Here is a 27,186-nt window from a genome sequence, read left to right on the forward strand (position 1 = left end):
GTCTTCTCCCTGGACCTCGTCAATGTCCACCTCTTGAACATCAGACTCTGAGGCCTCATCTTCACTGTCACTTTCCAACCTTGTTGAGGATGGCTCATTGTCAGGCTCTTAAAGCCTTAAATTTGTCCGGACGGCCATCAATATTTCAACCCTTGTATTGGTCAGCCTGTTGCGTGCTTTGGTGTGTGTGTTCCCAAACAAGGACCAGTTGCGCTCTGAGGCGGCTGATGTTGGTGGGATTTGGAGGATGATGGAGGCAACAGGGGAAAGAGCCTCAGATACACAAAGTCCTTCCACCAGGTGGCTGATGAGATATGTTGGCACGACTGCCATGTTGCATGTCCATCTCAAAGCCCTTGCTTCGAAGTGTACTTTGTCAGATGGCTAAGAACCTTGCCCTCATCCAGGCCAAGGTGGCAAGACATGGTAGTGATGAAACCATAGGCCTTGTTGATCTCTGCACCAGACAAGATGCTCTTGCCAGCGTACTTGGGGTCCAACATGTAAGCTGTGGCGTGTACTGGCTTCAGGCAGAAGTCTTCACGCTTTTTTATGTATTTCATAACTGCAGTTTCCTTTGCTTGGAGCAAAAGTGAATTGGGCAGGGCAGAACGGCTTTCTTCTCTTACATCTGCAAGTAGAGTCTGAACATCAGACAGGATGGCATGGTCTCCAACAATCTGCAATGGCTACTGCTATAGGTTTCAGGAGTTTCAGGCTGCTTGCCACTCTCTTCCAAAATACATCATCCAGGAGGATCCTCTTGATGGGGCTGTCCATATCGGCAGACTGTGATATGGCCATTTCTTGGAGAGACTCATTCCCCTCCAGGAGACTGTCAAACATGATGACACCACCCCAACGAGTGTTGCTGGGCAGCTTCAATGTGGTGCTCTTATTCTTATCACTTTGCTTGGTGAGGTAGATTGCTGTTATAACTTGATGACCCTTCACATACCTAACAACTTCCTTGGCTCTCTTGGAGAGTGTATCCATTGTTTTCAGTGCCATGATGTCCTTGAGGAGCAGATTCAATGCATGAGCAGCACAGCCAATGGGTGTGATGTGAGGGTAGGACTCCTCCACTTTAGACCAAGCAGTCTTCATGTTCGCAGCATTGTCTGTCACCAGTGCAAATACCTTCTGTGGTCCAAGGTCATTGATGACTGCCTTCAGCTCATCTGCAATGTAGAGACCGGTGTGTCTGTTGTCCCTTGTGTCTGTGCTCTTGTAGAATACTGGTTGAGGAGTGGAGATGATGATGTCGTTAATTATTCCTTGCCCACAAACATTCGACCACCCATCAGAGATGTTTGCAATACAGTCTGCTTTCTCTATGATATGCTTGACCTTCCCTTGAACTCTGTTGAATTCGGCATCCAGCAAATGAGTAGATAAAGCATGTCTGGTTGGAGGAGTGTATGCTGGATGAAGAACATTCAGAAATCTCTTCCAATACACATTGCCTGTGAGCATCAGAGGTGAACCAGTTGCATACACAGCTAGACCAAGACATTCATCAGCATTTCTCTGACTACGTTCCTCTATTGAGTCAAACAAACTTCTGATTCCAGGAGGATCATGAGTTGTTGCAATCGATAAAGGTGTCTGATTCATCATTTTCACCTTGAATAGAAGTAGGGGGACTTTTGTCAGAGGTTGCTTGTTGTGAGCGCCGTGGGAACTTTATGCACTTGGCCAGATGATTTTGCATCTTCGTTGCGTTCTTCACATATGATTTGGCACAGTATTTGCAAATGTACACTGACTTTCCTTCTACATGAGCTGCAGTGAAATGTCTCCACACATCAGATAGTGCCCGTGGCATTTTCCTGTAAAGATTAGGGGGGAAATGAGTTTAAAAAACCCAATACAATTCCATGTACAGATAAATAGTTAAGCAGTTAGATTAAACAACTCCTTTGTAAGATAAATGTTTTTAAATTAAACATGTATGGAAACAGGTGAATTAACACTCAGTTAGCAGGCTCAAGCAAGCTAAAACCCACATGGTAGCAAAAACTAACTAGCAGAAATTGTTACATATGATTTAAACACATAGGCTACTATTTACTAGTAAACAAAGAATCATGTCATATCAAATATATTCACCCCACCCAGTATTGTAATCAAAACTTACCGGAAAGCATGTAGTCCTTGGCTCAGACAGTGTGGTAGTGGTGGGCTCAATAGCATCTCATTAGTGTGCAAGTGATTGAAGAGTGCACTGTGCATTCAGAGGGTTGCAATTCCATTGAATTGGGGGTAGTTTAACCAAAATATGTCATGTGTATCCCACAAAAAAAAGGTTCACTGTTATAAGCTTAATTTGTTGATGCATTTAAGCAAAATTCCCCATATTCCAGGGCTTAATTTACCATGGAAAATTTCAGTAACATTTCTGACCCTTTGCAACCCTACTTCAGTACTTGTTTCACTGCTTTATTGTGAGTTTTGGAGCCTGATCAAATGCTCTCCTTTCAGGGGAGAGTTGTGACAAAGCACAGGCTTTAAGCCAGACCCAGTATACTGACCTGGTCTCACACAAAGACACTGGACATAAGGTAAAAAACAATGTCAATAGTACCAAACCACTAGCGATAGACCTATATTACTTACTTAGTCTATCGGTAAATAGCCCACCCAATTGTACATACCTCATCCCCAAACTGTTTATATTTATTTACTTTTCTGCTATTTTTCACACCAATATCTCCTCTACCTGCACATGACCATCTGATCATTTATCACTCCAGTGTTAATCTGCAAAATTGTAATTATTCGCCTACCTCCTCATGCCTTTTGCGCACAATGTATATAGACTCTTTTCTTTCTTTTTTTCCTACTGTGTTATTGAGTTGTTAATTGTTTACTCCATGTGTAACTCTGTGTTGTTGTCTGTTCACACTGCTATGCTTTATCTTGGCCAGGTCGCAGTTGCAAATGAGAACTTGTTCTCAACTAGCCTACCTGGTTAAATAAAGGTGAAATAAAATACAAATAAAAAATCTTCATTATTCCTGGCGGAACATAGGCCTACATTACAATTGCTTGTTTTGACATGGAACTTTATTTCACACCCAAACGACTTGTGACCAAGAAAGAGAAGTTTGATATTTGAATTACCTCCAGTGCTTGACTTGGACTGAAAAAGATGCCAGTACTCATTTTGTGTTCCGGTACTGTTTATATTTAGGTGTAGGAGCTCCACAATACTCTAGAGGTGCAGGAGCTCAAGCAGTAGAACATTTTAGGTGCCGGTACTCTGCTCCGGTGAGCTTCTGCCAAAGTAAAGCACTTATTTACCTCTGATATTTGAAACCTTGTAAACTGCTTGTCCAATTAGCACTGTGGTGATGGTTTTACTAATACATTAGTAATAATATTGGCATTGCAGCTTCTGCTCCTCCCTACACTGATCAGCAGGGTGCGCCCTCTCACACGATCCAAGATGTCCTCCCAGACCCACTCATTCTCCCTGCCCAGTCTGGGTCATTCCAAGCTCCTCACCTCAAAGAAGAAGATACCCATCAGATGTGAGCCTTCAATTTGACCAATGTCCAAACAGCTGAATTGTGAATTCTCTGTTTCAAATATTTTTATTAAACACACACAAGAATGGTGTATAGGTATACATGACAGGTATACACTTCTTATCTAAACATAAAAGAGCATACAGGAACAACAAGACCCAGAGTTCTGGGTGCAGAACAAATAATACAGAACACGACATACAAAACAAGGACACGTAGAAAGAAAGAGGAAGATGTCCCCCTCCCCCCCCCCTCCCAACTGCTCGGGTGGTAGGGCCAGCACACGCTGCCCAAAGGTAGATTAAAATTTTACCATTGCGAGTGCGTTAATAAGTACAAATTCACAGCGCCGACTCGTCCAAGTAGGAGAGGAAAGGCTGCCAGATTTTATCAAATGTTGATAATTTATTGTTCAGAATATATCTAATTCTTTCTAAGTGTACAGTGTTTGCCAATTCACTGAGCCATAATTTGGTGGAGGGCGCTTCCCTCCTTTTCCAAAACAACAAGATTAGTTTTTGCCGAGATGAGACCATACGAGATTAGTTGTTTTTGGGGGTTGGTTAATCTGTTTAGGGACTCAGATACTCCCAGGATTATCAGAAGCGGGTCTGGATCTATTGAAGTCTCCAAAACTTCAGAGAGGATCCTAAAAATTCCACACCAATAACCATGCAAGCTAGAGCATAGGGCAAAGCAGTGGAGTAGTGTACCCTGCGTAGCCTGACATTTATCACATGTAGGGGATGTATCAGGAAATATCCTATGCAGTTTAGTTTTGGAATAGTGTAATCTGTGTAATACCTTGAATTGTATGAGACGATGTCTGGAATTAATGGAGCATGTGTGGATATACTCCAAGCTCTCTTCCCAGTCTGCCACTGAGATGTCAGTCCCTAGTTCTTCCTCCCATTTTGCCTTGATGGCATCAGTAGAAGGTGTGCTAACAGATTGAAAAGCATCATATAGACGCGATATCAGTTTATCTGAGGTGGGGCATATTTTTATGCATCCGTCAAACATGGAAGGTTTAGCATTCCCAAATGTTGGGAGGTGTTTTCTAACGTAGTCTCTAATTTGTAGGTATCTGAAAAAATTACTTCTGGGAAGATTATAAGTTTCCCTCAGCAGCTCAAAGGAAGCAAAGGTCCCTTCTATGTATAAATCCCCTATGGTGCTTATCCCCAACTCTCCCCATCGCTCAAAGGTGTTGTCAAGGTTAGAAGGGGCAAAGGAGGGATTCCTGGCGACAGGGAGCATGAATGACATTGGTCTGAGCTCAAAGTGGACTTTAATTTGCTTCCAGATTCGGACTGTGCTATGTATTATAGGATTGTTACAATAAAGTGACATCTCCAGATTGACAGGCGACAAAATCACAGCGCCAATAGAGAAGGGGTGACACTCCTCACGCTCCATACTAAGCCAGCTGGATGCCGGGAGTACGTCATCCAACAGAAACGTAACAATACGGAGGTTAGCGGCCCAGTAATAAAATATAAAATTTGGGAGAGACAATCCTCCTTCCGTCTTGGATTTACAGAGGTGTTTTTACCTATCCTGTGTGTTTTATAATCCCAGATGAAAGGATTGATAATTGAGTCCAGTTGTTTATGAAAGGATTTAGGTATGAATACTGGGATGTTCTGATATAGGTAGAGCAGTTGTGGGAGGAAGACCATTTTAATGGCATTAATTCTTCCGAGCAGAGAAATTGGGAGAGTTCTCCAAAATAGTATGTTTGCTTTGAGTTTTTGTATCAGAGAGGGGAAATTCTCTTTAAATAGTAAGGAGTATTGTTTGGTAACTACAATTCCTAGGTAGGTAAATTTTTCTGAAGATAACTTAAATGGGAGATGTTCTAGCCAGGAGGTATTTTGCGACCGTATGGGCATTAATTCACTCTTGTTCCAATTTATTCTGTATCCCGAGAAGGTACCAAACAAATTGATCACATCAAGAATAGCTGGGATACTAGCCTGGGGTTCTGTTACATAGAGGAGGATGTCATCTGCGTATAGGGAGATCTTATTTAGAGTATCTTTAGTATTATAGCCGTGTATTGCTGCATAAGATCTAATCGTCTGAGCGAGCGGTTGATAATTAGGGCGAAGAGCATAGGCGACAGCGCACAACCCTGCCTTGTCCCCCTGTTGAGGTTAAATCGGGCGACAATGATTGGTTAGTGAGTATTCTGGCACAGGGGTTCCTATATAAAAGCTGGATCCAATTTATGAACCTATCTCAATATTAAATTTCTGTAGGACCTTGAATAGATAGGGCTTGGTCAAAGGCCTTTTCGGCGTCAAGAGATATGACGGCAAGGTCCACGTTGGGTAACCTCTGAGAATACATAATATTGAAGAGGCGCCTGAGATTGAAGAATGAGTTTCTGTTAGGGATAAAGCCGGTCTGATCCGAATGGACCAATTTGCCAATTAAAGTGCTAAGCCTGTTAGCCAGCGTTTTTGCTAAAATCTTTTGGTCTGTGTTAAGGAGAGATATTGGTCTGTATGACCCTACCTCTTCTGGATCTTTACCCTTCTTATGTATAACTGTAATGAACGCTTCGTCCAAAGTAGAAGGGAGAGCTCCATTCTCATTGGCCTGAATCAACATTTTGTGCAGATAGGGGGAGAGCATGTTGCTGAATGTTTTATAGAATTCACCAGGGTATCCATCTGGGCCCGGGGTCTTGCCACTCTTTAGAGATTTAATTGTTTCTCGGATTTCATCAAGAGATATTTCCTTATTCAGGAAGTTAGAATCTTCCTGGTTCAGGGCAGGAAGATTACAGTCCTCCAAAAATGTTTGCATAATTAAGGGGTTAGGATCCGCTTTAGATGTATATAGAGTCTCATAAAACTGCCGGAATCTGTCATTGATGTCTTTGGGGGAAGAGTAATTCCCCAGATGCAGATTTAACCCTGTGAATCATTCGGTCACTCACATTTTTCGAAGTTGTCTGGCGAGTAATTTGTGTGGTTTGTCACCAAACTCAAAATATTTTTGCTTGGCATAGAGAAAAGATTTAGCGATTTTAGCTGAGAGAATCTGATTATATTCAAATTTTAAAGAGGTAATTTTTTTATGTTTCTCCATAGATGGGTGGCTAGCATTCTCCCTATCCAGTAAGTGAATTTGTCCCTCTAGTTCTTCCAGTTTTTCTCTGTTTTGCCTACTCCTGGCAGCCTGAAAGGAGATGATACAGCCTCTCAGATACGCCTTCAGTGTTTCCCACAATAATGCTGGGGAGGTCTCTGTGTTGTCGTTGGTATCAAAGAAAAATGTAATTTGGTCTTTAAGATATTCACAGAATGTTGGTTCTGTGAGGAGCTGAGGATTCAACCTCCAGACCCTCTCGTTTGGTACAATGTCACCCAATCTCAGGGAGAAGGTGAGTGGACTGTGGTCCGAGATTATAATATCATGATACCTCACATTACAGGTATAGGGGAGTAGTCTAGCGTCCAACAAAAAGTAGTCAATTCGAGTGTAAACCTTGTGAACATGAGAGTAAAAGGAGTATTCCCTACCCGTAGGGTTAGCGATCCTCCATATATCAAATAAGTTTGAATTTTTTATGTAGGTATTCAAGAATTCGCTTGAATAGGAGGTAGGGGTTCGCCGGGTAGAGGATCTATCCAAATATTGGTCTAGCACACAGTTAAGGTCCCCTCCAATGACCAGGTTAGTATGGGAGATATCTGGAATCAGGGCAAGGACTCTTTTGAAAAAAGAGGGGTTGTCAATGTTTGGCCCATAGATATTTAGTAGAGTTACTGAGGTAGAGTGGATTTCTCCTATTGCGATCACATACCGACCCTCTTTATCCGCAATAGTGGTTTTATGTAGAAAGGGAATTCCTTTCCGTACCAGAATCGCTGTGCCTCTCGTTTTGGCAGAGAGGTTAGAGTGATACACTTGCCCCACCCACCTACACCTAAGTCTGCTATGAGAGTTATTCTTCAGATGGGTTTCTTGCAAAAATATAATATCAGACGAGAGTGCTTTCAAGTGGGCTAGGACCTTGCCCCTCTTAATTGGTTCGTTTAAACCCTTGACATTCCAGGAAGTGAATGTAAGCCCCACCCTCCTCTCGTTTGTAGTTCCTATGGTGGCCTGCATATCATGTAACTTGATAAAAGGTAAGAAAGCGCACCAAACCATCACGATCAGCATATGTAGCACCCACACCCGAGCAGTATCCAACCCACCCCTCCCCCTGCAAGCACCTTTACTTCCCCCTGTTCCCCTAATTTCCACAACACTTACCCCCCATCAACCCACCTTTAACAGGAATGTACAAACAGGAGAGAAAAAAAGGAAAAATAAAAATAATAAACACATTGTCTGGCCGATGCCAAAAAGCACGGCGCGACCTCGAACCAGAGGTAAAACAAAAATAAAATCCCAACTATACGTTCACCTCTCACTATCCTAGAACTTCTACTAACATATGAACTGAGGAGGCTCCCGCGAGTTAAGTGTTCAGTTAGCATCTAATAAACCTAAACCGAATAAGTTGCAACTTAAACATATTGCGCATTTAAGCGTCATCCTGGGTCAATCCCAGAAATAAGCAAGATATAGCCTCGAGATAATATTGCTAAGCACTGCCGGTCAAAAAATAAACCATCCGCAACCGACCTAGTCAGCCGTACCTTTACATACTGTGGGTCAGGAGATCGGAACAAGGATTTGTTAAATTAAACGTTCCCCCAATTTAAAAAAAAATATGTTTAATAAAAAATAAGTAAAAATATATCTTATATATATATATATATATATATATATATACATACACACATACATACACCTATACACATATATATACACACATACACACACACACACACACACACACACACACACATATATACATACATACATACATACACACACCCATATATATATACACACACACATATACACACATATACACACACACACCCATATATATATATATATACATACACACACCCATATATGTATACATACATACATATATACACACACACACACACACACACACACACACACACACACACACACACATATATATATATATATACACACACACACACACACACACATATATACATACACACATACACACACCCATATATATATACATACACCCACACACATCCATACATATACATGTATGTATACATACCCACACAAAAAGATCATATATAAAAATATATATTTAAAGAATATGTATATACATCCATATGCACATACACATACAAACATTCATACCCCAGAATAACAATCTACACTGATTTAAAATATACACATACATAATACTAAAGTGCTAAGAGAAAATAGTAATAAAGTACAAATAGTAATTATATTTACGCACACCTACACATACATAAGCACTACAGAGGGCTGGTGGGACTCTAGTCGGGAGAGAGCCCACGGCCAGACAAAGGCAGAACGGCACAAAACATCAACTTGCTAACCAGGCGTCTGCCCCTCCCAACCATCACCCCAGTCCCCTGCAAGCAATAAATAAATGGTATGGTAGTAAGAGTGATGTAAGGATTGTAAAATAAATAACGAAACAAAACAAAAGTGGGGGAATATAAGTATATCCGTCCGAAGGTGTCAGTGATCAAACCTGGAAGTAAAAAATATGCATCGCTGAGCACAGCCGGGATGAAAGTGAATTTAACGTTAAATGAGAGCTCTGACCGCCATCCATTGGTCTGCTCAGCGTCTTACATGCTCGGTAGCCCTTGTTGAGCCCGTTTAATACGTTTTCACCCAATATGGTATAGTATGGATTCGAGTCCATGAGCAGACCCTAACACGCACTAACAAGGCACTCTAACCTGTACGGGGATTGGTGTATATCCCTGGATAAACTTCTCTGCGTCCAAAACCGAGGAGAGCCAAATCTTCTCACCGGAAGGCGGGGTAATTCTTAGTCTTGCAGGGAAGAGTAAGGCTGGGCGAAGATGGAGTTTGTAGAGTTTAGTCATGACATCTCTGTAGTCGGCGCGATGCTTTGCCACATCGGGCGCATAATCCTCATAGACACGGAATGGATGCCCTTTATGTGACAGGTTGCCCCTCATTCGAGCTTCACGCAGGATAAGATCCTTGGTCTTGAAACTGTGACAGCAGATTATTACTGGGCGAGGACGTTGGCCTGGTCCAGGCACTGGGACAAGGGAGCGATGTGCGCGATCCAGCTGGGGATCCGAATCCAAAACATCCGATCCCATTGCATCCTTCAGTAGCTTGGCGAAGAAGTCGGTAGGGCGAGAGCCCGCCTCTATCCCCTCTGCCAGACCAACAACGCGAAGGTTATTACGTCTGGATCGGCCCTCCAGGTCCACCACTTTCACAGAAAGCCTCTGCACAGTATCCTGCAATGACGAGCATAGCTTCTCTAACTCGTCGATCCTACCAGCGTTGAATTCAGAAGCTTTCTCAAGGTCCACAATACTCTGGCCATGCGAAGCGACCGTTCGAATGACGCTCTCGATTTTGGTGTCCAGCTCAGCAATAGTGGCCTTAAGATCCTCAGCTATAGCAACACGTAGCTCCCCCAAAGCCCGGGTAAGTTCTGTAAGTGTCACGTTGTTGCATGTGCCTCCCGCCATGTCTGTCTCGTTGTTTAGTGGGGAGTAGGCCTCCGCTGTGGATTTATTGTCCTTTGGTCGCTTATTACTCGGCATTTTCATATAAAAAGTTACAATCTTGTATTAGAAAGAAACGTTTGTTGTAAAAAGTGAATAAAGTAGGTTAAATTAGATTATTTTGCAAAAAGTTGCAGGAGCCTCTCACGCACAGCCGTTCACTCCAACATGCTAGCTCCGCCCCACTGAATTGTGAATTCTAAAGTGATTTCTTCTGTAATGATCTGAAAGCACAGTGTGGTTTCCCGATCCACTCTTTAGGTGAAGGGAAGGCGATGAAGTCTATTGGGAGATGCAGACATTGTCTCCAGTCTGTCATGTTTTTCAGTTTTCTCTGTGGTCCTCTCGAGTGCCGACATGTTTTCAGCCCAGTCTGAGCCTTTCTAGTCACTCCCAGAGGAACTCTGCTAAGAAGGGAGCACCGGAACAGCTGGACAGGACTCCAGGCCATGAGGTAAACCACTACTCACACTCCCATGTCCTAAGAGTACTCTGAGATAAAAAGGGGTAACGTCTCGGAGGTCATATGTAGCCATGGGAATGAGGTTATTTGATTGATTCTCACACTTAATGAGCAATACCGCTGCAAAAACTGTGGGCCAGATTAAGCCCATTTATGGACAGGAAACCTATATCAATGGAGAATTTCAATTGAGCTTGTTTGTTAGTCAAGGACTAGGTATAGAGGCAATTTATACTTGATCCGAAATGTGGTCAGAGGTGCCATGTCGATGGTGTGACGCAATTGCGGAGTATGAATGCCCTGCCTTCTGCATAGGCCTTATCACTGTAAATGGTGCACGGCCAACGCAGAACTCAGATTGACCATGCAGCGCCTTTAAATCTGTGTTCGAGAAACCAACCCTGTATGTACAGTATGACTAGCTGCGATAAAGCTATCCCCTTTTGCTGCCAGCGGACGGGAGATGGCCTGACAGTGGAACTCTAGATGTGGAGTTGCTCGGACTCGGACCCATATGAACGAAGTCACCTTCCTCGTCGATGCTTACACCAACATGCACTAAAGCTGTGCTCCCTGTCTGGTACTTACACTGTCATAGCACGAAAATAGGCAAATGTTAACAATGTTATTATCTCAGAAAAGTGTGATAGTGGAAACTCAAACTAGCTGCTTAGACCTACATAACACTTTTCTATGGCATTATAATCATGGACTTTCCATTGCGTTTCTTATCTTGCAAACAAGAACATTGCTGCCCCCCTTGCTACAGTGATTAACATCGGTGATTGTAGAACATGAGTTAAAGCCTATGTTCATTTATGTGCGACTGATAGTGGTTAAACCAGAGACAATGTAATAAACCGTTTTTGGTCAAACATTGGAGGCAACAGCAGAAAACACCTGCATTTCGCCTACCTGCGCTCGGTCTGTTAGTTTGGCAAAATTACCAAACCTGTTTTCTAATCGCGTCATGACGCCGACACCAAGATTTTACGTAGCCTACCGCCGCAGTTCACCGTGTCTCTCCATCTGATCTCTCCGTTGCAGAATTCCCCGCCTCCCCTTGCTTCAATTTGCGCACCGCGATCTTTAGCAGTGCTACGGATTAACCAGCGGCTCATAGACCGTGAACCGGACTGTCCACTAGTGTAGGATTTATTTGTCACGGAAAACACTTCGCACTGAAAACGAGTAGGGGGAATGATGACCAACCCTATGCCCCGGTGTCTGGCTCACGGTTCCTAAAGAAGTCATCTCAAGGATGCTGCCTTCGAAGCGGATCGAACGACAACCCCGGGCCTCACTTCAGCCCGGGGTTCTCCTGTGTATCATTCTCGCTACTGTCAGTGCAAGTATGCCAGGTAAGCATATAGTTTTATTACTGTTTACTGAAACTGTTTCCCTTGTGTGTGTATATGTGTATATATATATATATATATATATATATATATATTATAGTTTTGTTCTGTCTCGTATAAAGTTATACAATTATGCCTTTATTATAATGTCTTCAGATTCTCAAAACAGCCTGCATTCAATGTAAAAACAACAGCAACCATAACATATACAATAACATTATTTGTCCGATCATTTTGGGTTGAAAATGGTCCAAAGGGCACTGAAATTGACATGTTGGATATTGATATTGGATATGTTAAGTCCATTGTGTTTATGTAACGCTGAGTGCATGACTAGGAGTTGTGAGCAAACTAAGAAAAGGGAACCAGGAACCAGGGCATTCTCCGTACAGTGTATACCCTAGTAAATGGACGTAGTCTCGCCTATATTGCTTGACATGTGTTGTTATTCATATAACAATCTATCATTTTTTAAGTAAATCATTATGTGCAGTCTTTATTATTATTATTATTATTATTATTATTAGCCTATACTGCATTGGGTTAATCTACTCAAACACTCTACGTGATTTTAATTCAAACGTTAGACCTCATTTAAATCACTATTTTATAAGAGAGAGATGAGATTGAAAAGGATGAATTAGAGAATTAAAGATGCATTCTTGTGTAATTTCAAACAGTACTTTTGAAAGTGGTGCTCACGAGTCAAAAGTGGTCCCGTTTTTTTTTTGTGCGCCACCTCATCCGATTGTGTACTATGTCACCCATTTCATGTGATATGTTACAAATGTAGCCATTTGTATATCATACAATGTTTGCAATTTGTGTGATATGTAAGATCCCAGAGTGCATCTAGAATAGTAGTGTCTGCGAGGCTATCCCCCAGCTGCGTGATATCTGGGGCCAAAAATGAGAGGTACTGACTGACCATGAGAGAGAATCTCAACACTGTGACAAACACAACTGCTGGATAGTCTTACACACATAATCTCTTCATTTTACTGGGCAGATACACACACACACACACACACATTATCATTAGTCACTGACTACTCGCACCACTCAATCAATCAAATGTATTTTCTAAAGCCCATTTTACAACAGCAGTTGTCACAAAGGACTAGACAGATACCCAGTCAAAAAACCCAAAGAGCAAGCAATGCAGATGAAGAACCAGCGTGGCTAGGAAAAACTCCCTAGAAGGACAGGAACCTGGGAAGGAACCTAGGAAGAAACCTAGAGAGGAACCAGGCTCCGAGGTTTGGCCAGTCCTCTTCTGGCTGTTCCATTTAGGCAAGATCGTTCTTCAAGACGTTTAAACATTCATAGATGACCATCAGGGTCAGATAATATCCACAGTGGTTATAGAGGGTGGAACACAATAACACCTCAGGAGCAAATGTCAGTTGGCTTTTCGTAGCCGAGCATTCAGAGGTTAAGAGAGGGAGAGAGCGATTAGGGAGCATTAAGGCGCCTGTAGGCTTCCCAGACAAAACATTTTTTTTTATTTAGTTAGGCGAGTCGGTTAAGAACAAATTCTTATTTGCAATGACGAAGCTGGACGAAGCTGGGCCAAACCTGGACGATGCTGGGCCAAACCTGGACGATGCTGGGCCAAACCTGGACGAAGCTGGGCCAAACCTGGACGATGCTGGGCCAAACCTGGACGATGCTGGGCCAAACCTGGACGATGCTGGGCCAAACCTGGACGATGCTGGGCCAAACCTGGACGAAGCTGGGCCAAACCTGGACGAAGCTGGGCCAAACCTGGACGACGCTGGGCCAAACCTGGACGACGCTGGGCCAAACCCGGACGACGCTGGGCCAAACCTGGACAAAGCTGGGCCAAACCTGGACGAAGCTGGGCCAAACCTGGACGATGCTGGGCCAAACCTGGACGACGCTGGGCCAAACCCGGACGACGCTGGGCCAAACCCGGACGACGCTGGGCCAAACCCGGACGACGCTGGGCCAAACCCGGACGAAGCTGGGCCAAATGGGTAGGCAGACCATTCCATTAAAAAAAGGATCTCTATAGGAGAAAGCCCTGCCTTCAGCTGTTTGCTTAGAAATTCTAGGGACAACGAGGAGGCCTGCGTCTTGTGACCGTAGCGTACGTGTAGGTATGTACGTCAGGACCAGCCTCTCTCTGCCCCTTCTTTAACTTCCTCCTCCTCTGCTGATTATCCCTGTTGTCATCCACGTTTTGTTTCTTAAGGTCAGGTATGTCATTGCAGAGGCAGTGCTTTTGTGTGGCTCACTGGCACTCTTGTCACTAATAGTATTCAGTGATTCTCCTGGGGGCTGGCTTGTGTTAGATAGAGAGATTACGGAGATTACAGTTTAACTGTTATTGCTAGTCAGAAATATCATGTGCACGCACATGCACGCAAGTGCACATACACACAGTGGTGGGGAAAGTACCCAATTGTCATATTTGAGTAGAAGTAAAGATGCCATCATAGAAAATGACTCAAGTGAAAGTCACCCAATAAAATACAACTTGAGTAAAAGTCTAAAAGTGTTTGGTTTTAAATATACTTAAGTATCAAAAGTAAAATTATAAATCATTTCAAATTGCTCATATTAGGCCAACTAGATTTTCTTGCATTTTGTTTTTTAAGGATAGACAGGGGTACACTCCAACACTGACATAATTTACAAATGAATCATTTGTGTTTAGTGAGTCCGCCAGATCAGAGGCAGTAGGGATGACCAGGGATGTTCTCTGTTTAGTGAGTCCTCCAGATCAGATGCAGTAGGGATGACCAGGGATGTTCTCTGTTTAGTGAGTCCTCCAGATCAGATACAGTAGAGATGAACAGGGATGTTTCTGTTTAGTGAGTCCTCCAGATCAGAGGCAGTAAAATGTTCTCTGTTTAGTGAGTCCTCCAGATCAGTGGCAGTAGGGATGACCAGGGATGTTCTCTGTTTTTTAGTGAGTCCTCCAGATCAGAGGCAGTAGGGATGTTTCTGTTTAGTGAGTCCTCTAGAACAGAGGCAGTAGGGATGACCAGGGATGTTCTCTGTTTAGTGAGTTCTCCAGATCAGAGGCAGTAGGGATGACCAGGGATGTTCTCTGTTTAGTGAGTCCTCCAGATCAGAGGCAGTAGGGATGTTCTCTGTTTAGTGAGTCCTCCAGATCAGAGGCAGTAGGGATGACCAGGGATGTTCTCTGTTTAGTGAGTCCTCCAGATCAGAGGCAGTAGGGATGAGCAGGATGTTCTCTTAATAAGTGTGTGAATTTAACAATTTTCCTGTCCTGTTAAGCATCAAAATGTAACGAGTACTTTTGGGTGTCAAATGTATGGAGTAAAAAGTACATTATTTATTTAGTAACTATTTTCTTAACTCTATTGAACTGCATTGTTGGTTAAGGGCTTTTAAGTAAGCATTTCACTGTGTTGTATTTGGCGCATGTGACATGACATTTGATTTGATTTACATTCAGTAACGGAATTACATGTGTTCCTGATATGTATAGTGCTTTCGGAAAAGTATTCAGACCCCTTGACTTTTTTGTTACGTTAGATTTATTTGAAAATGAATTATATAACACATTTCCTCATTAATTTACACACAATACCCAATAATGACGAAGCGAAAACATGTTTTTAGATTTGTTAGCGAATTTATAAAACATTAAAAACATACCTTATTTACATAACTATTCAGACCCTTTGCTATGAGACTCGAAATTCAGCTCAGGTGCATCCTGTTTCCATTGATCATCCTTGATGTTTCTACAACTTGATTGGAGTCCACCTGTAGTAAATGCAATTGATTGGACATGATTTGGAAAGGCACAGGCCTGTCTATATAAGGTATCACAGTTGACAGTGCATATCAGAGCAAAAACCATGCCATGAGGTTGAAATAATTGTCCGTAGACCTCTGAGACAGGATTGTGTCAAGGAAGGGTACCAAAAAATGTTTGCAGCACTGAAGGTCCCCAAGAACACAGTGGCCTCTCATTCTTAAATGGAAGAAGTCTGGAACCACAAAGACTTTTCCTAGAACTGGCCGTCCGGTCAAACTGAGCAATCGGGGGAGAAGGACCTTGGTCAAGGAGGTGACCAAGAACCCAATGGTCACTCTGACAGAGTTCCTTGGTCAAGGAGGTGACCAAGAACCCAATGGTCACTCTGACAGAGTTCCTCTGGTGGAGTGCTGCAGAGATGGTTGTCCTTCTGGAAGGTTCTCCATACTCCACAATCAGGCCTTTATGCTAGAGTTGCCAGACGGAAGCCACACCTCAGTAAAAGGCACATGACAGCCCACTTGGAGTTTTCCAAAAGGCACCTAAAGGACTCTCAGACCATGAGAAACAAGATTATCTGGTCTGATGAAACCAAGATTGAACTCTTTGGCCTGAATGGCCATCCCTACAATGTAACATGGTGGTAAGAGCATCATGTTGAAAATAGCTGTGCAGCAACGCTCCCCATTCAACCTGACAGAGCTTGAGAGGATCTGCAGAGAATGGGAGAAACACCCCCAAATACAGGTGTGCCAAGATTGTATCGTCATGCCCAAGAAGACCTGAGGCTGTAGTTGCTGCCAAAGGTGCTTCAACAAAGTACTGAGTAAAGGGTCTGAATACTTATGTAAATGCTTTTTTTTATACATTTATAATAAATTCTAAAAACCTGTATTTGCTTTGTCATTATGGGGTATTGTGTTTGATGAGAAATATATTTTTTAATCCATTTAAAAAAAGGCTGTAACATAACAAAATGTGGAAAAAGTCCAGGGGTCTGAATACTTTCCAAATGCACAGTACTATACATAGATGTACAATAATGGATATGAATATCATTCATTTCATGGTGATGTATCCTGAGTAGGTACACAAATATAGACATTTGCAACATTCTTCTTTTGCATATTTGGCTGGTATGCTACACATGGGCTATTATTGTAATGAGGTCCACCCCCAAACAAGACCACATTTGGTTGGTCTGGAGCAGACCAAATCTGAACCAATCATAGACGTCTATGTTTCACAAGTTTGGACATCACAGTACAGCACAGTAGAGTAGAATGGAGTTCCGTAGAGTTCAGTACAGTACTGTACTCTAGTGTGCTCTACTGTACTGAACTCTACTGTACAGTTCTGCACTGTACTTTTCTTTACTCTACTGTATTGTTCTGTTCTTTTAGTGTGCTGTCCAAACTTGTGAAACATAGATGTCTATGATTGGTTCAGATTTGGTTCGGCCAGAGTGGACTGACCAAATTTCAACTACTTTTCAACCCCAATGGATGTCCGGCGTTGGTCGGTGCTCGTTGCAGTAAATGGAAAAAGAGTAGGTGGTAGGTGTCGTGGTAGGTATCAGGAAGACCCGGGAAGGTGACATTAACTGGAGAGAGAGAGAGGCTCTAACCACTTCTGGGAAAATTGGAAACACTAAAAAAACCAACAACACAAAGAATTATCTATCCAAAATGGAGATGTATGGGTGAACCACTTCTCCAGTCTTTTTGGCTCTAGAACGAAGAACAAACTGCAAAAACATATACATGATCAATTAAACTATTAAAGACTACCAGAACCCATTTGATTCTCCAATTACCTTGAATGAACTATAGGATAAAATAAAAACCCTCCAACCCAAAAAGGCCTGTGGTGTTTATGGTATCCTCAATGAATTGATAAAATACACAGACAACAAATTCCAATTGGTTATACTAAAACTCTTTAACATCATCCTCAGCTCTGGCATCTTCCCCAATATTTGGAACCAAGAACTGATCATCCCAATCCACAAAAGTGGAGACACATTTGACCCCAATAACTACTGTGGGATATGCGTCAACAGTAACCTTGGGAAAATCCTCTGCATTATCATTAACAGCTGACTTGTATATTTCCTCAGTGAAAACAATGTACTGAGCAAATGTCAAATTGGCTTTTTACCAATTTATCGTACGACAGACCACATATTCACCCTGCACACCCTAATTGACAAACAAACTGAAACAGAGGCAAAGTCTTCCCATGCTTTGTTGATTTCAAAAAAGCCTTTGACTCAATTTGGCATGAGTGTCTGCTATACAAATTGGTGGAAAGTGGTGTTGGGAAAAACATACAACATTATAAAATCCATGTACACAAACAACAAGTGTGCGGTCAAAATAGGCAAAAAACATGTTTCTTCCCACAGGGCTGTGGGGAGACAGGGATGCAGCTTAAGCCCCACCCTCTTCAACATATATATCAACGAATTGGCACGGGCACTAGAACAGTCTGCAGCACCCGGCCTCACCCTACTAGAATCTGATGTCAAATATCTACTGTTTGCTGATGATCTGGTGCTTCTGTCACCAACCAAGGAGGGCCTACAGCAGCACCTAGATCTTCTGCACAGATTATGCCAGACCTGGGCCCTGACAGTAAATCTCAGTAAGACCAAAATAATGGTGTTCCAAAAAAGGTCCAGTCGCCAGGACCACAAATACAAATTCCATCTAGACACTGTTGCCCTAGAGCGAACAAAAAACTATACATACCTTGGCCTTAACATCAGCGCCACAGGTAACTTCCACAAAGCTGTGAATGATCTGACAGACAAGGCAAGAAGGGCATTCTATGCCATCAAAAGGAACTAAATATTTGATATACCAATTCGGATCTGGCTAATAATCGTTGAATCAGTTATAGAGCCCATTGCCCTTTATGGTTGTGAGGTCTGGGGTCTGTTCACCAACCAAGAATTCACAAAATGGGACAAACACCAAATTGAGACTGCATGCAGAATTCTGAAAAAATATCCTCCGTGTACATCGTAAAACACCAAATAATGCATGCTGAGCAGAATTAGGCCGATACCCACTAATGATAAAAATACAGGAAAGAGACGTTAAATTCTACAACCACCAAAAAGGAAGCGATTCCCAAACCTTCCTTAACCTACAGAGAGATGAACCTGGAGAGATGAATACTGTGACTGACCCAAACTTAAGGAAAGCTTTGACTATGTACAGACTCAGTGAGCATAGCCTTGCTATTGAGAAAGGCAGACCTGGCTCTCAAGAGAAGCCAGGCTATGTGCACACTGCCCACAAAATGAGGTGGAAACTGAGCTGCACTTCCTAACCTCCTGCCAAATGTATGACCATATTAGAGAGACATATTTCACTCAGATTACACAGATCCACGAAGAATTCGAAAACAAAGCCAATTTTGATCAACTCTCATATCTACTGGGTGAAATACCACAGTGTGCCATCACAGCAGCAATATTTGTGACCTGTTGCCACAAGATATGGGTAACTAGTGAAGAGCAAACACCATTGTAAATACAACCCATATTTCCAGTATGTTTATTTATTTTCCCTTTAGTACTTTAACCATTTGCACATCGTTACAACACTGTATATACAGTTGAAGTCGGAAGTTTACATACCCCTTAGGTAAATACATTTAAACTCAGTTTTTCACAATTCCTGACATTTAATCCTAGTAAAAAATCCCTTGTCTTAGGCCAGTTAGGATCACCACTTTATTTTAAGAATGTGAAATGTCAGAATAATAGTAGAGTGGTTTATTTCAGGTTTTATTTCTTTCATCACATTCCCAGTGGGTCAGAAGTTTACATACAATCAATTAGTATTTGGTAGCATTGCCTTCAAATTGTTTAATTTGGGTCAAATGTTTCGGGTAGCCTTCCACAAGCTTCCCACAATAAGTTGGGTGAACATTTGGCCCATTCCTGCTGACAGAGCTTGTGTAACTGAGTCAGGTTTGTAGGCCTCCTTGCTCGCACACGCTTTTTCAGTTCTGCCCACAACTTTTCTATAGGTTTGTGGTCCGGGCTTTGTGAATGCCACTCCCAATACCTTGACTTTGTTGCCCTTAAGCCATTTTGCCACAAGTTTGTAAGTATGCTTGGGGTCATTGTCCATTTGGAACACCCATTTGCGACCAAGCTTTAACTTCCAGACTGATGTCTTGAGATGTTGCTTCAATATATCAACATAATGTTCCCTCCTCATGATGCCATCTATTTTGTGAAGTGCACCAGTCCCTCCTACAGAAAAGCCACCCCACAACATGATGCTGCCACCCCCTGTGCTTCACGGTTGGGATGGTGTTCTTCGGCTTGCAAGCCTCTCCCTTTTTCCTCCAAACACAGCGATGGTCACTAAAACACATTTGTGTACACAGTTTGAGAGAAATAAGCTTTTTTTGCATATGGAACATTTCTGAGCTTTTGTTTCAGCTCATAAAACATGAGACCAAGAATTTACATGTGTCTCACTGGACCATGAGTCCGGCAGACCTGCTCTCACTTGGGGCCAAAGCCCGGCCACTGGTACTTTTCAGCAACATTTACATAACAAGGGCTAACTGTGAACTTTAACACCTTCTCAGAAAGCAGCTGTTTTGATTATGCCGAGGTTATTGATTCTGCTCTTCACAAGTCCTCACCGTCAGCCCAAGATATGGAAAAACAAGGGTGTAACACTGGTGTCAACACTGGTGTAACACTGGTGTCAACACTGGTGTAAACACTGGTGTCAACACTGGTGTCAACACTGGTGTCAACACTGGTGTCAACACTGGTGTAACCACTGGTGTAACCACTGGTGTAACCACTGGTGTCAACACTGGTGTCAACACTGGTGTCAACACTGGTGTAACCACTGGTGTAACCACTGGTGTAACCACTGGTGTAACACTGGTGTAACCACTGGTGTAAACACTGGTGTAACCACTGGTGTAAACACTGGTGTCAACACTGGTGTAAACACTGGTGTCAACACTGGTGTCAACACTGGTGTCAACACTGGTGTAACACTGGTGTAACCACTGGTGTAACACTGGTGTAAACACTGGTGTAACACACTGGTGTCAACACTGGTGTCAACACTGGTGTCAACACTGGTGTAAACACTGGTGTAAACACTGGTGTAAACACTGGTGTAAACACTGGTGTAAACACTGGTGTAAACACTGGTGTAAACACTGGTGTAAACACTGGTGTAAACACTGGTGTAAACACTGGTGTAAACACTGGTGTAAACACTGGTGTAAACACTGGTGTAAACACTGGTGTAAACACTGGTGTAACCACTGGTGTCAACACTGGTGTCAACACTGGTGTCAACACTGGTGTCAACACTGGTGTAACACTGGTGTTGTAGTCAAAAAGCGGCATAAGTGCCGAATGCTGTTACTAACTGCTCTGAGATCAGTTAGGCTCAGGAGGGGTCAGAAGTCTGTGATTCAGTAGTAAAGCTGGGTTGAGGAACCTGGCAGTGAAATGACATAAATCCTGAACTTGAACCCACATGGCAGCAGGCACTAAGCCGATAAAGACCTCAGAGAGCGGGTTAGGAACTATTCTGCAACTACTGGTGCGTTAATATGATGTCATGTTTCATTTATAAGCTCGAACTCATTCTTCATTATCACCCTGGCCAAATGTGAGCTAAAAACCTACTTTTTCCCAGATTAGGTATAATATAAGGAAATGTACTACACGTCCATAGATGCAGAGGAAGACTATACAGTTGAGGGGTTTCTCTCAGAAAGATTCCTTTGAAATGAATGTTGCACTTTTGAAATCTCTTTCGTAACAACCAGAAAGGAGGTATTATCGATCTGTTTTCCTTCGTTCCTTTTCCTTATTGCGTTCCTCCTGAACAAATGTTGTTTGGTCGGTCTTTGGGGCAAGGAGGAAGAAAGGAAGGTTTTTTTTTTTTTCACAACACAGGGACTTGTTGCCGTGGCAACTCTGAAGCCTCACAGCAGACCAGGCAAGCAAGTTTCTCCCAGCCAGCCCAGGGGAAATCATGGCACAGACTCTCAGTGAAATTGTGGCTGGCAATGTGATTCCTCCCATTGATCCAGAGATATTTAACCAGACTTAACCCATTTCATCTTGAATCAATGCTGTCTATGTTGCGCTGTAGGGTTTCTGCTAATCTCACTGTCCTCTGAGAGAGAGAGAGAGAGAGATATGTACAAAAAAAAAGAGAGAGAATGAAGACAGTGAAGGCTTGCTGTATTTGTGGTAGTCACTGCTGTGTCTGTGTGTCCTATTTTCTGTCATCTGTTCTGGTTCTCACTAATGCTAATAACCAGGTCATTAGCCTAATGGACATTGGTAATAACTGGCTGTGTCAGACATTATGGAAATGGTTTTCTGTGTGTGTGTGTGTGAAGAGAGAGAGAGAGAGAGCAGCAAGAGATAAGGAGGAGGAAAGACATGTGCAATATGAAAGTTATCAGTGATGCACAGCAGAGAAAGAGTCTGACCCGGCTTCACCCGTTACTGTGAAGTCGTGTGTCAGTCAAATCCACTATTCAGGAACAAATTATTTCACTTGTCTGAATTCACTTCCTTGTCATTTTTTGCCTTGTCACCCCCACACGTTGAGTGACTGTAAATTATGTCTGTCTTATACTGAACCAAAATATAAATGCAACATTTTAAAGTGTTGGTCCCATGTTTCATGAGCTTACATTAAGATCCCAGATGTTTGTTTACATCCCTGTTAGTGAGCATTTCTACATTACCAAGACAATCTATCCACCTATAATATAATAATAATAATAATATATGCCATTTAGCAGACGCTTTTATCCAAAGCGACTTACAGTCATGTGTGCATACATTCTACGTATGGGTGGTCCCGGGACACACCTGACACACCTGACAGGTGTGGTATACCAAGAAAATTATCAAACACCATTATCATTACACAGATGCACCTTGTGCTGGGGACAATAAAAGGCCACTCTAAAATGTCCAGTTTTGTCACACAACACAATGCCACAGATGTCTTAAGTTTTGAGGGAGTGTGCAATTGGCATGTTGACTGCAGGAATGTCCAACAGAGCTGTTGCCAGAGAATTTGTTTTTTTCTCTACCATAAGCCACCTTCAACGTCTTTTTAGAGAATTTGTCAGTACGTCCAACCAGCTTCTCAACTGCAGGCCACGTGTAATCCGCCAGCCCAGGACCTCCACATCCTGCTTCATTATCTGCGGTATCGTCTGTGACCAGTCACCAAGACCGCTGAAACTGTGGGTTTGTACAACTGAAGAGTTTCTGCTCAAACTCATCGTCACTGACACACTGGAGAAATGTGCTCTTCATGGATGAATCCGGGTTTCAACTGTACCTGGCAGATGGCAGACAGTGTGTATGGCGTCGTGTGGGTGAGCGGTTTGCTGATGTCAATGTCGTGAACAGAGTGCCCCATGGTGGTGGTGGGGTTATGGTATGGGCAGACATAAGCTACGGACAACGAGCACAATTGCATTTTATTGATGACAATTTGAATGCACAGAGATGGTGCTTCCTCCGAGTGTTTCCTCCGACACATTGGTGCTTCTGGCGTAAGTGGGCATTGAGTCAAGAAGCAGTACGGCTTGGTTGGGTTGTGTTTCGGAGGACGCATGGCTCTCGACCTTCACCTCTCCTAAATCCATACGGGAGTTGCAGCGATGAGACAAGACTGTAACTACCAATTTGGATACCACGAAATTGGGGAGAAATGGGGTAAAAAGAAACAACTTTGTACAGCCATTGAAGAGGAGAGCGACAACATACACAGGCCACAATCAACAGCCTAATCAACTCCATGCGAAGGAGATGTGTCATGCTGTATGAGGCAAATGGTGGTCACGTGAGATACAGACTGGTTGTCTCATCCACATCCCCTACTTTAAAAAATGGTATACATATCTGTGTTCCCAGTCATGTGAAATCCATAGATTAGGGCCTAATTAAGTTATTTCCTTATATGAACTGTAACTCAGTGAAATCGTTGCATGTTGCGTTTATATTTTTGTTTGGTGTAATTGTGAGGTTTTGTGTGTGACTGTGAGTGCATCTGCTTCCACTCTAAAGGTGCAGTGTGAGCCTCAAGGGCCTCTTCAACACTTTTGAAGGACTTAACAAGGAAGCACTATTGTGACGGAGTCTCTTGTCAGGCTTTTTTCACTGAAGATGAATCAAATCAAATTTTCTGGCTTCCTGAACAACAGGTGCAGACTTGCTCCACAACAGCCCTTCCGTTTCCTGAAGTCCACTATCAGCTCCTTTGTCTTGCTGACGTTGAGGGAGAGGTTGTTGTCCCCTATATAGCCTCCCTATAGGCTGTCTCATCGTCATCGGTGATCAGGCCTACCACCGCCGTGTCGTCTGCAAACTTAATGATGGTGTTGGAGTCACGTGTGGCCACGCAGTCGTGGGTGAACAGGGAGTACAGGAAGGGACTAAGCATGCACCTCTGAGGGGCCCCCGTGTTGAGGGTCAGCATGGCAGATGTGTTATTGACTACTCTCACCACCTGGAGGCGGCCTGTCAAGAAGTCCAGGATCTAGTAGCAGAGGGAGGTGTTCAGTCCCAGGGTATTTAGCTTAGTGATGAGCTTGTAGGGTGCAATGGTGTTGAACGCTGATAAGGTATTTGCTCACCTATATCAGGGTCATGGTTAAATCACCAGACTGAACCTGTATCCTGAGGATAGGAACAGCTTGGTTTGATCGGGACATTTTCCCACCCGTTTCAAATGGCACTATACTTTTAACCCTGGTGCCCTTTGATACCCATCCCACGATGCTTCCATTAATATGATGAGTGTAGACGGCCAGCTCTAACTAATACAGTTAGGCCTATTATGCTCTATTTGCAGTCACAAGGTATGAATGGGATAAGGGTGCTTCGAACCTTTTAATGCTCATTGTCTGACAGCCGTGGTATATCAGACCGTATACCATGGGTGTGGAAAAACATTGATTTGTATTGCTATAATTACTTTGGTAACCAGTTTATAATAGCAATAAGGCACCTTGTGGGTTTTTGCTATATGGCCAATATACCAGGGTTAAGGGCTGTGGCCAAGCATTCCGCGTTGCGTCGTACATAAGAGAACAGCCCTTAGCCGTGGTATATTGGCCATATACCACACCTCCCCCGGCCTTATTGCTATAATGAATAGTACTCTTTGTGAGTGCTGGCTGTTTGGTATAGTTGGATAACTCATGGTCTTCACACCTAGTACATATGTTCCTGTTTTGAGATGAGAATTTATAATTGGGCTGCAAAAAAATGCCCTGTCCTCGCTGGGTGAAATATTAACAGTGACACTTCCTATACAGACGTGTGCATGTGCGTCCATTAGATTGTCTGAGGCAGACCTAGTCGTATCCACCTCAAAGGTCTCTTCAGTCTATGCTGATGCTGCTATCTGCAACATTGACTTCTCTGTTTCCATCGACACGAGCAGTTGGGGTCCATCCGAAATGGGACCCGGTTTCCTGTACAGTGCACTACTTTCTTTTGACCAGGGCCCGTAGAGTCCTGGACTATATACATTCTTCAAGCCTTGCAAAGGTATTTCTTCACATGTTATTGTGTTACAAAGTGGGATTCAAATTGATTTAATTGTCCTCTTTTCTTTTTTTTGTCAACCATCTACACAAAATACTCTAATGTCAATGTGGAAGAGAAATCCTATGTATTTATTTAAATAAAAACAAAAACATCTCGGACCCTTCGTTTAGGCGAGCCTAAATGATTCAGCGCTAACATTTTGCTTAACAGATCACAAAATAAGTTACATGGACTCACTCTGTGTGAAATAATAAGGCTTGACATGATCTCTGAATGACTAACCCTTCCTCTGTCCCCACATACATACAACATCTGTAAACATCTGTAAGGTCCCTCAGTCAAGTATTGAATTTCGTGCTCAGATTCCACTACAAAGACCAGGGAGCTTTTCGAAAGCCCCATAAAAGAAGGGCAGCGATTGGTAGATGGGTACCAATAACAAATCAGACATTGAGTATCTGTTCAAGCCTGGTCAAGTTAATAATTATGCTGTGGATTATGCATTAAACCACCCAGACACATCAAAGATAGTAGTAATTCTGAACTGAGCTGCAGGACAGGAATTCAACTGACCATGAGACCATTGGTGATTTTATAACAGCTACAGAGTTAAATGGCTGAGATAGAACTGAGGATGGATCAACAACATTGGTAGTGACTCACAATAATGACCTAAATGAAAGAATACAAATATTGCAAAACATCCATCTTGTATGCAACAAGGTACTAAAGTAATACTGCAAAATAAACACAGCAAAGGAATACACTTTTTGGTCTAAACGCAAAGCCTTCTGTTTGGGGCAAATTCAATACAACACATCACAGTTACATGAGTAACTGCCTCCTCGTTTTCAAGCATGGTGGTGGCTGCATCATGGCATGGGTATGCTTGTCATTGGCAAAGACTGGGTATTTCTCATTGAGCTAAGCACAGGCAAAATCCCAGAGGAAAACCTGCTACAGTCTGCTGTCCAACAGACACTGGTCGAGGAATTCACCTTTCAGCAGGACAATAACCTACAACACAAGGCCAAACAGTGGAGTTACTTCCCAAGACGACAGTGACGGTTTCTGAGTGGCCAAGTTACAGTTTTGACAACAATCTGCTTGACAATCTATGGCAGGTTTATAAAATTGCTGTTCAGCCATGATCCCCAACATCTTGACAGAGCTTTTTTTAAAGAATATTGGGCAAATATTGCACAACCCAGTGGTGTAAAGCTCTTAGAGATTTACCCAAGAAGACATGGCTGTAATCGATGCCCCAAGGTGTTTCTGACGTGTATTGACTCAGGAAGCTGAATACTTGTGCATCGACTATATTTGAGTTATTCAGTTAAAATGAAATACATTTGAAACCACTTTGTAACACAATAAAATGTGCAGAAATCCAAAGGGTCTGAATACTTTTTCAAGGTCCCTAATTTTGAAATGGCCTATTAACAGCTTTTCTTGCACCAACACTCACACTTGTCGTTTGTTACGAGCTCTGACTTTGCTGATAGCTGCCTTTATGGAACCCATTGCTTACAAGGACCGTGATATGTTGTTGTCTCACCGAAGCTACCTTAAGATGAACCCATTACTTGTAAATCGCTGGGGATTAGGTGCCATTTTCCAGCTTTTCTCGTGACATCTGATCGTGCCTCATTAAGTCAATAAAAAGTCCACAGTGCCACGGCAGGGCCTTTTCCCATCTGTGGTACAATAGATTTTGCCTCTGTTTGCTTCTCTGCCTTTCTTCGAACTGTTTACGATTGGCAGGCAATGACGGCCTCGGAACAGTGGGTTAACTACCTTGTTCAGGGGCAGAACAACACA

General features: G+C 42.8%; 1 protein-coding gene across 1 annotated transcript in view; it reads left to right on the top strand.

Moving 5' to 3' along the window:
* Positions 1-11,611: 11,611 nt before the first annotated feature.
* Positions 11,612-27,186, top strand: part of LOC118385516 (neural proliferation differentiation and control protein 1-like) — a 57,866-nt gene continuing 42,291 nt past the window's right edge. The window contains exon 1 of the mRNA XM_035772722.2: positions 11,612-12,013. Within this exon, the coding sequence (XP_035628615.1) occupies positions 11,914-12,013 (100 nt within the window). The 5' untranslated portion in view covers positions 11,612-11,913. The remainder of the gene's footprint in view (positions 12,014-27,186) is intronic.

The sequence above is a fragment of the Oncorhynchus keta genome, chromosome 6 (genome assembly GCF_023373465.1).
Source record: "Oncorhynchus keta strain PuntledgeMale-10-30-2019 chromosome 6, Oket_V2, whole genome shotgun sequence".
Lineage (NCBI taxonomy): Eukaryota > Metazoa > Chordata > Actinopteri > Salmoniformes > Salmonidae > Oncorhynchus > Oncorhynchus keta.